General features: G+C 28.9%; 2 protein-coding genes across 2 annotated transcripts in view; one reads left to right on the top strand and one right to left on the bottom strand.

The window, feature by feature from the left end:
- Nucleotides 1–2217: 2217 nt before the first annotated feature.
- Nucleotides 2218–6525, top strand: LOC126836597 (uncharacterized). Its single transcript, XM_050570152.1, has 3 exons — nucleotides 2218–2767; nucleotides 2846–2995; nucleotides 4465–6525. The coding sequence occupies exons 1-3, from the start codon at nucleotides 2705–2707 to the stop codon at nucleotides 4681–4683; spliced, it is 432 nt and encodes a 143-aa protein (XP_050426109.1). The 5' UTR covers nucleotides 2218–2704; the 3' UTR covers nucleotides 4684–6525.
- A 1847-nt stretch (nucleotides 6526–8372) lies between these two features.
- Nucleotides 8373–10153, bottom strand: part of LOC126836595 (ephrin-B2) — a 163888-nt gene continuing 162107 nt past the window's right edge. Inside the window, exons 4-6 of the mRNA XM_050570149.1 lie at nucleotides 9779–9898; nucleotides 9525–9695; nucleotides 8373–9429 (exon numbers count right to left, since the gene is read on the bottom strand). Of these exons, the coding sequence (XP_050426106.1) occupies nucleotides 9296–9429; nucleotides 9525–9695; nucleotides 9779–9898 (425 nt within the window). The 3' untranslated portion in view covers nucleotides 8373–9295. The remainder of the gene's footprint in view (nucleotides 9430–9524; nucleotides 9696–9778; nucleotides 9899–10153) is intronic.

Raw genomic sequence — 10153 nt, 5'->3', positions numbered from 1 at the left:
GAATTATTAAAGAAATTTGGTTTAAGGAATACTCCTTTGAGCTAAGAGGTAATTAACGAGTCATAAAAAGTAGAATAAAAAGCAGTCTGAATTTCAAGGATTTGAAATGAAATAGAAAGGGTGGGGGGGGGTAGGGCTAGAAAAAAAATTCATTTCATATACATGTAGTTAAATATATCAGCTACATTCATAGATTTAAAGTTTATGTAACATACTTAAGGATGAACATACACTGAATATTTCTTGTTAGTGTATTCACAATGTTTCAGTTCACTATAATTTATGCGGTAGGTAAAATAAACACAGATGAGTTATCAGTTAATAATAATTGCATCTAGTTAATTAGTATTTAAGTTGATAATAACTATTACGATACCCCTACAACTGCGTATTTTGGTTGAGAACAACTCATTCCATTATTAGTATTTGTACTCTGGAACACAAAGTCCGCAATACTTTTGAAAACGGATGTAGTTGGATTTTTCAATACTAACACTTCATGCGCCGATCGAAATACATTGTTGATTTCAGTTTTAATATTATTAACGGTCATTAGCTTATTGCATTGATAATATTGTATTAATCTCGATTGAAAAACTTTAAAAAAATTCAGTTCCTCAAATAGAAATTAACTGTAAGACATAAGTAATTAAAAAGCTGTGTCACTTTCGATGCCTAATAAATCAGTAAATGTTATGAAGAATTAAAATGTTTTTTTTTTTCAAAACTTAAATCATAGTATTTTAAGGAACATTTAGCAACTGTTAGTATTAAAAACGTATATTATTCTATTAAAAAATAGAGTCTGTATAGGTTATAAAAGTTGAAGAAAAATTATACATAAAAAAAGATATCTATTAGAAAGAAATTAGAAAATTAGAAATTATAAATTATCTACATAGAAAAATTACTCGTTTTACCTATATTGATATCGTGAGAAAGAGGAGAGAGTTATTTGTCAAAAATGTGCACATCTATATTTATGGAAATTCCTTCACTTCAATGCCTTCGAGTGGTGGTGATTATTATTGAAGTCCTAAAGTGACGGAGAATGTGGCTGTCCGGGTGGCATTTCATTGAACAATCTAGGAGATTAGGAAAACATTTACCTAAGACAATTTTTTCATGTACACTAACCAGGAATTCTCGGTACAGGGTGTCGGCGAAAACGATCAATTTGTGCAAACAAGATTTTCTAAAACGGGTAGGTACATATTTTATGGTCCAGTTTCAAATAAGTTAGACGTTCGTCATAAGTTTGTCGAACTTCGACAAGGCACAAACACGTTTCTCAGGTTTAAGTTGTCCGAGTTCGTTGTGTTTGTCTTAAAATATAGTTGTTGGATATAGATCAAATTAAGTTGGATAGGTATAGCAGTATTGAATTGGAAATTATTAGAATTAATAACAATACTTATTGACATCATTAAAAAATTACATGGCAAATTTTATTCTAGAAAATGTTTATGAAAAGATTAAAAAACCAATTATTGGATAAATTATAAGACCTAGTATTATAATTAGGCCTAATACAAGTCATACCTGTTGAAAATCTTAATACTGTGTAGTCTGTATTTTACAATCTACATGGTAACAAAAAGGATTTTATTCACTCGACCGGTGGTTTACATCCACTACAATAAACGTACTAATGTGATTTGTCGATAAGTGAAGACACAGGAATTTTATCATTTGAGGACTTGATTTTTTATTATGTAATTATATTCGCCTGTTAATTGCTTGCTCTGTCTCCTGTGAAATTAATCAAACTTTAAATTTAAATTTATACCTAAATTAGTATGATTACTTAAATTTAGCACTAATCAGCCAAATCTACAACTATTATTAAATTAAAATATAATATCAATTGTTAAATTAAAAATTTGTTTCGTTATTGCTCTTTATTCAACTGGAGAGTGCTATATTTAGTCTAAGTTCATAGAACTTACTGCAATATCAGATGATATCTCACTCGTATTTTTAAGAGTTTAATTGAAGTAATAGGTACAATATTATTATTAAAATAAAATAAACAAATTAATTTAAAAGAAAAAAAATGTGTAATCTAAAAATGTATTCGACTAGTCATAATGGTTTGTTTGTGCTTAGAAGAAATCTAATTTTAGGTATAAACACGTTTTCTTATCTTATATACATGGTAATTTGTGATTGGAATTTTTTCCTTTTTATTAAAGCCTATTTGTTGCGTAACAATATGTTTAGTAATTTTTTTCCCATAGCTATTCACTGCAGACAAGACAATGATTGTCGATTAAGTCAGTACACTATATGAACAAGACGTATGATTAGTGTTATAAACATACTTGTTTTTTATGGTAAAACAAATCCATATTGTTATTGCCGGTTGTTTTCTTCTACTAACAGCGCAGATAAAATTGTTTACTAGATCCATTACACGAGTCCGGTACAAAGTTTGCATTGTGTCAAATCACGTTTTCCCAAAAATTAATCATGTTTACACCCGTCTTTAACGAGCACATACAAAATGTGTACTGCTATCATTTAGGTACATTTTTTGTTGTAAACGAACCGAGAATAGTAAGTTATCTAATGCAAACAGGTACAAACAACACCGTCTGAAAGGTTATCTGGTCGTCGAGTATTTAATACACATTTTTCTTTTTGAAACCGTCTCAGTTGCCTATCCGCGACTAACGAGACGAGTCGTTCAGTAACCAACACTATGAACGCTATGAAATCATGTTTGGTCCTAAGTCTGGCAGTGTCGCTGTTGGCCGTCCCAACCGTAAGTGAAACCGGATAAAAATGAATACCTATATTCCTTATAGACATTTTTCCAAACAAAATGCATTATTTTCACCAGGGAGGCATATCGGCGCACCAACGGGTCCTCGAGTACTTCAACCGTTTTCCCAAGTCCGACGAAATCGACAGCGTTAGAGACCTCATAGACGGATTCGCAAAAAGAAACGACAAAGTATACGCGGAAGCCCACGACTTTTTCAATAACAAAGTAAGTTAGACTCTTAAATTATTATTTTTGCTTAAGTATGCGTTAAAAAAAAAAAATTTCGGCCACTATTAAGATAAACGAGAATAATTATTGATGTTTGTTGATACAATATAATATAATTCAAATAGTCGATTATAACGTTAACAACTGTGGATGGTTAAATTAACTTGACTTTTTGTATTTTATTTATTTTTGTACTGAAAAATCAACAGTCGCAGTTGAATTGAAAAAACAAATAAGACAATAATTTGTAATTTATCGACAATTGGTGACAAATCTAAAATTATTCTATGATGCGATCAATTTAATTGATCACATATTATTTTTTCATTAAGGAAATTTCATGCGGTCTGTTTTTAATAAGTTGTATATAGGCAATATTTAAAGGAAAAAGTGGTATTACACATTTCGACCATGTCAATTAATTTACTGGTTAATTTGTATAAATTTCAAGGTATTATTCTTAATTTAAATTATTTTTTCTAAGACAAAAGCCATTTATTTTAGGCCAATAGCCAGGCAAAATGTCGACTACATACGATGGGCCAATTTCAATTCTGTAATAAGATTTGTGTTGTTTAGCTACTTTACTATGATATGTAGGAAGCCGATTATCATTTGAAATGTTCAGTTTCTTGTAATTAAATCAATTAAACTGGCAATTATTTACATAATTTGCTTTTTGGTCCAAAACATCAAAACGGACCGCAGTCCGCATGCAATCCCCTTAATATACAATACTTTAACATCATTCCAGGCAATTAGAACACTCAAATAATACTTAAATTGCATATGCTTTAATACTTATATTGACTTGGTGTCTTCCAGTGCGGTTGAATTTTAATGGCATTTACTGTTTGTAGCTTTTTGATTTCCTTTAAGAAATGGGGGATTGATTTGTGTGTTTCCTTAAACATTTTTCCTTTATGAAATTCTGGTCTAGGGTTTGTCCTTTGTCTCACACTATGTAAAACTTTTATAATCATATGGATCGTCATTTTGGTCGATACAACAAAAATCTTTATCACACATTTTATGTTTATTTTTCGATTAAAAACAAACAAAATATTTTTAGAACTATTAACTTATTGCTGATCTTATGTTTTTTAATTGAAGTTTTTTTGAATGTATGGAGAGGCCGTACGTTATAAGTTTTAATTTTTATTGCGTCTTAGCAGAGTTCACATTTTTATATTTTATAGAGCCAGAATTTCTGAAAACTAAAAATGGATGTTTAATAAAACATGTATAATTGTATCATACGCTCTAAAATCGGAGCCTTGGTCCTTAGGAATACTGTCTTACAACTATCAAGTATAACACAATTTTATAAATCAAAATTTTACATTTTATTGAACGTAAATAGTGTACAACTATTTTTATATAAATATTTCCACTAATTTAATAGGAAAATGCACGTGCCGTGTATAAACATGAGTTGTTTTTCTAAGACAACGTTAATATTTCAGGGCAAAAAACTGGATATACTTAGAAGAGATAAAGAAAGATCTAGAGTGGCCTACATTGCGAATAGCGACAGATTTTATAACATCAATGTCAATGCGATCAAGAAATATGATTCGAATCTGGCAGATTTGCTGGATAAATATTATAAAAGACTGAAGGAAGCCGACCACGTCATGGAGAACATTATGGTACAAGTTGTGTACAACCAGTCTCATTATTAGCAAATTAAAATAACTTATTCGTCTCTTTTTTACATTACAAACATATTGTTAAATGTAATTTTTTTTTATTTGTTCGGTTATATTAACCGTTAACACTAGATCAATTTTTTTAAAGAAGAATCATAAACTTAGTGTTAATGTCTTTTTTAACAATTTTTTTATAAATAATTATAGTGATTTAGTATAGAATACATAATGTTATCATTACTCGACACAGTGCACATCTCAGTATGTAAACTCTGTGATTTTTTGGAACTGAGAACGTCAGCGTTGTGTAATTAAATTGTTTTACTGTGCGATTTAAAAATACAAAATTGTTTATTTTAACAAAAGTAATAAATCATTTTGAACTGAAAGTGAAATATATTTTGCCAAAGTATAGTAATTTAATTTTTACCGGAAAACGTTCCTACACAAACGTCAGCTGCAGTTTACTTATGGAAGGACGAAACAAAAGTATTTACCTTACTTACATTGTACGGTTATACTACAAACAGTGGCGAATGGCAAAGGTGACTTTTAACTACACGGACATTCGCGTCAGTCATTTTACCTGCGACTTAACCAGAGAATACAATCAAATATATTAAAACTTTTTTACTAATTTTTTTATTTCACTGAAGACTAGAAATGTTTGTATATTATATTTTTAAATAATTACACGAAGTAACTTTTTTTCTACATTCATTTTTTATATTAAATCGTTTTTGATTTACGCATATAATAAAATTCAAACATTTTTTTTTTGTTTATGTAAGCTATAATAAGACACAAAGGTCAATATTTTTGTTTAAAATTTCAAAACACTATAAGTTTAATGAGTAATTAACAATGCTTAATTTTAATTTAGCTTACTCGATTAGAATTTTAGTTAAGCTTTTTTTTTTTATTTGTTACCGGAAACGTTGAAACGTTAAGAAATACTATGACAATTCGCAATATACATACGGTAAGTATAGTTAAAGTACATCTCTTCATCATAAGTATTTAATAAAATATAAAACCATACCTATACAGGCCCGAGACAAATAAAAGCAAAACGGGGCGCCTCTTCACGGATGTGGCCCGCTTTTGACATTTATTTCTACTAATACAGTATAAAATCGGTAGCCATAGACCATAAAAACCTACCTTTAATGCCTAGTGGACAATTTACTGCTACGATTATTTTATAAACAAGTGTAATAATGTCTGATTTGGAGACATTGAATTTACAGTGCGGTATTTTGAGATTATAAAATATATTTTTGACCCAGCCTAATCCGGTTAGGTTAAGAACCGAGGTTAGGTGTCTGTAAAGTCAGCTAAAGGTATATACGATAAATTCGTATGGACAAAAAAAAAAAAAACACACCAGGTAATTTTCACATATCTTATATTTATCTGGTACATACAGCACAAATAGGAGTACACATCAGTTCTAAGTATTAAGTGCCCTGTTCTAAATTCATACAAAGGTAATTCTAAGCTAATACACGGTTTTTAATTAAATTTCTATGTATTTATATATAATATATTTGACAATGTTTTATACAGCGGGTATATGGCAATACAAATCGAAGAACGTACACGTATCACACGTGGACTTTCTTCTATCCTAAGAAACTACACACAAACAAAACAAAATTACACATCATATTGTATAATATTAAATAAAAAATTGATTACTCAACACATGGCGTTACTATTACTATATAAATTATAATATTATCATGTATATGTCCAGTAAATATTTATACAATATTAAGTATAAATATAATGTTTAACGAAAAAAGTCAGTTTGCTTAATTAGTAAGAATTCATTTGTCATTCAATCATTCAGCCAGTGTTTTTTTTTTTTTTTAATTTACATTTATAATAATACATTACTTAATACTTTTGAACACAACGTCGAAGTTGGTTTTTTTTTATAAAAATTATATTTTAAATAATTGTTTAAATAGATAATATAGTAAGCCCGTAGACAAGCTAGAACGGCCGCACGTTAAAATAATAGATTTTTGTTTTCTTATCGATTATAATTTTAAACCAATTTTAACGTTTCCTTAATTGTTTGTTTGTAATTTTTTGCACATAAATAGGAACTTTGAAAAACATAAAAAAATACTTCTAAAAAAATAAACAAACAATACAAACTCTACATTAATTATAGTTTTTTTTATACTTAATGGATCATTGAATTTGATTGAAACGAAGAAGTGAGTGGCTGAATGGGTTAAAGGGAAATATGTGTGTATATTAAGTAATATGTAAAAGAGTAAATTAAATAATAATAATTACAATTATCGTTATGAATATTATACAAATATATTAGTTCGCCGGTGTAGAGCTTAGAACACGTTTGATTATGCATATTATGTATAAAAATTAAATAAACAATTATTTCACCGACTAGGCTGTACATAAAAGATTTTTAATTGCTTTCGACAAACAACATCCGTTCGTGTAAAGAAACAGTACGAAAGAAAAAACAAAATAAAAAAAACCTAAAATACACTATACAAAATAATTTGTTTTGTTCAAAAACGATTATTATAAATTATAATATATATATATATATATATATATATATATATATATATATATATATATAATATAATAATATATTATATAATAGAATTATGTATAATTTACTTATATAAATATGTATATATATATTATGTATAAAAGATATCTATAATATTAATGTATAATAATATGTATTATTATTAAATGAAATGAATGATTTACATACATATTGTTATCACCAGCGAAAGGTGTCAAACCGAAGTGTATCCGTTAATGTCTATTTTTTTCCTACAAAGTGAATTTGGGAAAACATTATTAAATTAGTTTGAAATTCCGTTTCCATTTTGTCTTTGGGACGTAGGAAAAAAAAGCTCAGCCAAGCGAGTAAGGGCTTACACGGACTAATGAGACAATATGGATAATGTTATTATACATTATAATCGACAAAGTCAGGTTTGACGATTACAATACAGAATTGGAAAATATATACACATTACAATGAAATAATATAATAATAATTACATCATACAGTACTCGAGTGATATGAGTTGTAATTGTTTTTTTTTTAACCAACAGATAACCAAATGATTCAATTTTGTCCCACAAAACAGCGATACTATTTACATATCATATAGTAGCTTATTTAAAAAATGTAAAAAAAATGATAAAAAACAAATATTAAAAATACAACGGTAGAAAAAAACCCGTTAACTGGTACTGTATGGTGTAAAAAATTATTATTGTAATATTATCCGTTTACGATTAAACAGATTATTAATAAGTATACATTTAATTACATATAATAATAACTATAATACGAAACTAATAAATGTTTACACATGTAAAATTAATATTAAAGTGCTTAACGTTAAAAATTAATGATCACAGAAATTAAATTATAAGTAGGTTAAAAAAAAAAATAATAAATACCATAATTTCGTTTAAAAAAATAATAGTTTGTCTAAAATGAAAAAAAAATAAGAAGATAAAAAAAGTTAGAAAATTGTATTTTGTGATATTTCGCCGGGACTATTTTTTTTTTGTAGATGTAGTATAAAATAAATCACATTGACAGTAATAAGATATAACATAATGTTTATAACTGAAGACAGAAGATTAACTCGAAATTATTTTGTGTGTGTGAGCGGTTTTGTTTGACCACTGGACGGACTGGTGTGTAATTTTTTTTTTTTTTTTGGTTTACTTAACTGTCCGTCTAGTCGTCAAACTTAAGACGACGGATACATTTCATTCTCGAAACCAGAAACACCGCACAACTTGTCGATGACAAATATTGTTGTTGTTGTGTCGAAAGAATGAAATGAGTCCGACGGCATTTGAACCGAACGAACACATTTTTTGGGGATTGAAAATTAAATAGAAGAAGCCGCTGAATGTCGGTCGATAGAAAAACTGAGAAAGGGAAACGTTAATTAAAAAAAAAAAATTGTAGGTAGGTAATACAGGTAAAGAAATATTGCTCGACTTATGTCGTCTATGCTTATGGCAAATAACTACTATAATTGTTTAATTATCTTAAATAAAAAGAAAAAAAGAAAATGTGACTGTTACTATCATACACACTGAGATTCGTCGTCATTTTGTCGCCCTTGGCACGTCACACGCATGTTATATAATAATATTATGATGATAGTATTATTCTTATAATTTCAATAGTCACAAATACACAGTAGTCAAATAGTTTTTGCTGTCGATACATTAATTGTCAACACAACGTTCGTTATTATTATTATAACATATAATGTATTAGATGATGTATAGGTATATAGTCGAGAATTATCGTAGCTTTTATACAAATAATAACAATGTAATCGTTTATAATAATACACAACACAGTGTTATAATATATAATATTATTATTAAATTATTATTGGAAAGGGATGATTATTATTATTATTACGATAGTAGCGGTAGTGGTTGGTGGTGGTGGGTTATTTTAAAAATTAAAAAAAAATGTTCAAGTAGTATGTACATACAATTATTTATAGTATTTAAAATAATAATAATAATAATGATAGTAATAATAATAATAATAATAATAATAAACCGTTTAGGTATGTACAGAGTGTTTAAAATTAGCGACTTATCGCGAAACCCATTGGACAATGGTGAGTAAGACTAGAATGATGAAGGCGGAACTGGTGACGGCGCGTTGACCACCGTTTAACGTTAGCTCTTCGTTTTTGACCACTTCATTAGGATGTTTGTCGTATTCGGCTGGGCAAATAAAAAAAATAAAAAAACAATTATTTCACTGAAAACCATTTTATTATGGGTATGTTACCATGTATCACTTATCTGATGGTACTTACATTGTTTTTTGTGATTCGGTTTGTTGTGCAAGGACGGGCCGAACGGTGGCAGTTTGGGCGAAGGCGACATTGTGGACGAGTAAGCCGAAGTGGGGCGAGGATAAACGTGCGTGTTGACGGGAGCCGGTAGCCGTTGTGTAATAGCCGGGTTTGGTGGTCGGGTGGCCACGTCTGAAGGGGTGAAAAAAAAACATCAAAATTAGATTTAAGTTGAATCAGTTTTTGGTCAAAACAGGAGTTTTGAAGACACTCACTCTGGTTGTTGTTCTGTTGTTGGTCCTCCGGCCGGCAGCATACCTTGAACACCACTTTCATGTTGTTGGTGGAGCAACGGCCGCCGATTCTGCGGTGTATGTCATCCTTAGACGAAGTCGCTGTTAACACACAATGTCGAATAGTTGAAAAGAATGTTAAAAAGTTGTCTTAGATGAGTGCATATGATGGAAGTAACTATACGAATGAAGCGCAGAAACAAAAAAAGTATTGATAAAAAATGATACAAAGAAAATGTAACACGATTGTCGCACGGTTAAGAAACGTAAATTACTACTAAATGCGACTAAAATACAAAATGTATTATTTAAATGAGCCCCAATCAAAATAATAATAAAAAAATCACCGATCCACTG

This window comes from Adelges cooleyi, unplaced genomic scaffold (assembly GCF_023614345.1).
Source record: "Adelges cooleyi isolate 19-005CV unplaced genomic scaffold, UGA_ACOO_1.1 ACOO_flye_CR_arks_rails_tigmint_CR_PRNA_247, whole genome shotgun sequence".
Lineage (NCBI taxonomy): Eukaryota > Metazoa > Arthropoda > Insecta > Hemiptera > Adelgidae > Adelges > Adelges cooleyi.
The sequence above is the reverse complement of the archived record's forward strand: the minus strand, read 5'-3'. Positions and strand labels throughout refer to the sequence as shown.

What these genes read in the sequence shown, in the direction of transcription:
- LOC126836597 (XM_050570152.1), top strand. Translation starts at nt 2,705, where the DNA reads ATGAACGCTATGAAATCATGTTTGGTCCTAAGTCTGGCAGTGTCGCTG. An exon ending in CGCTGTTGGCCGTCCCAACC is followed by an intron (nt 2,768 to 2,845) that starts GTAAGTGAAACC and finishes TATTTTCACCAG; the next exon opens with GGAGGCATATCGGCGCACCA. An exon ending in ACGACTTTTTCAATAACAAA is followed by an intron (nt 2,996 to 4,464) that starts GTAAGTTAGACT and finishes TTAATATTTCAG; the next exon opens with GGCAAAAAACTGGATATACT.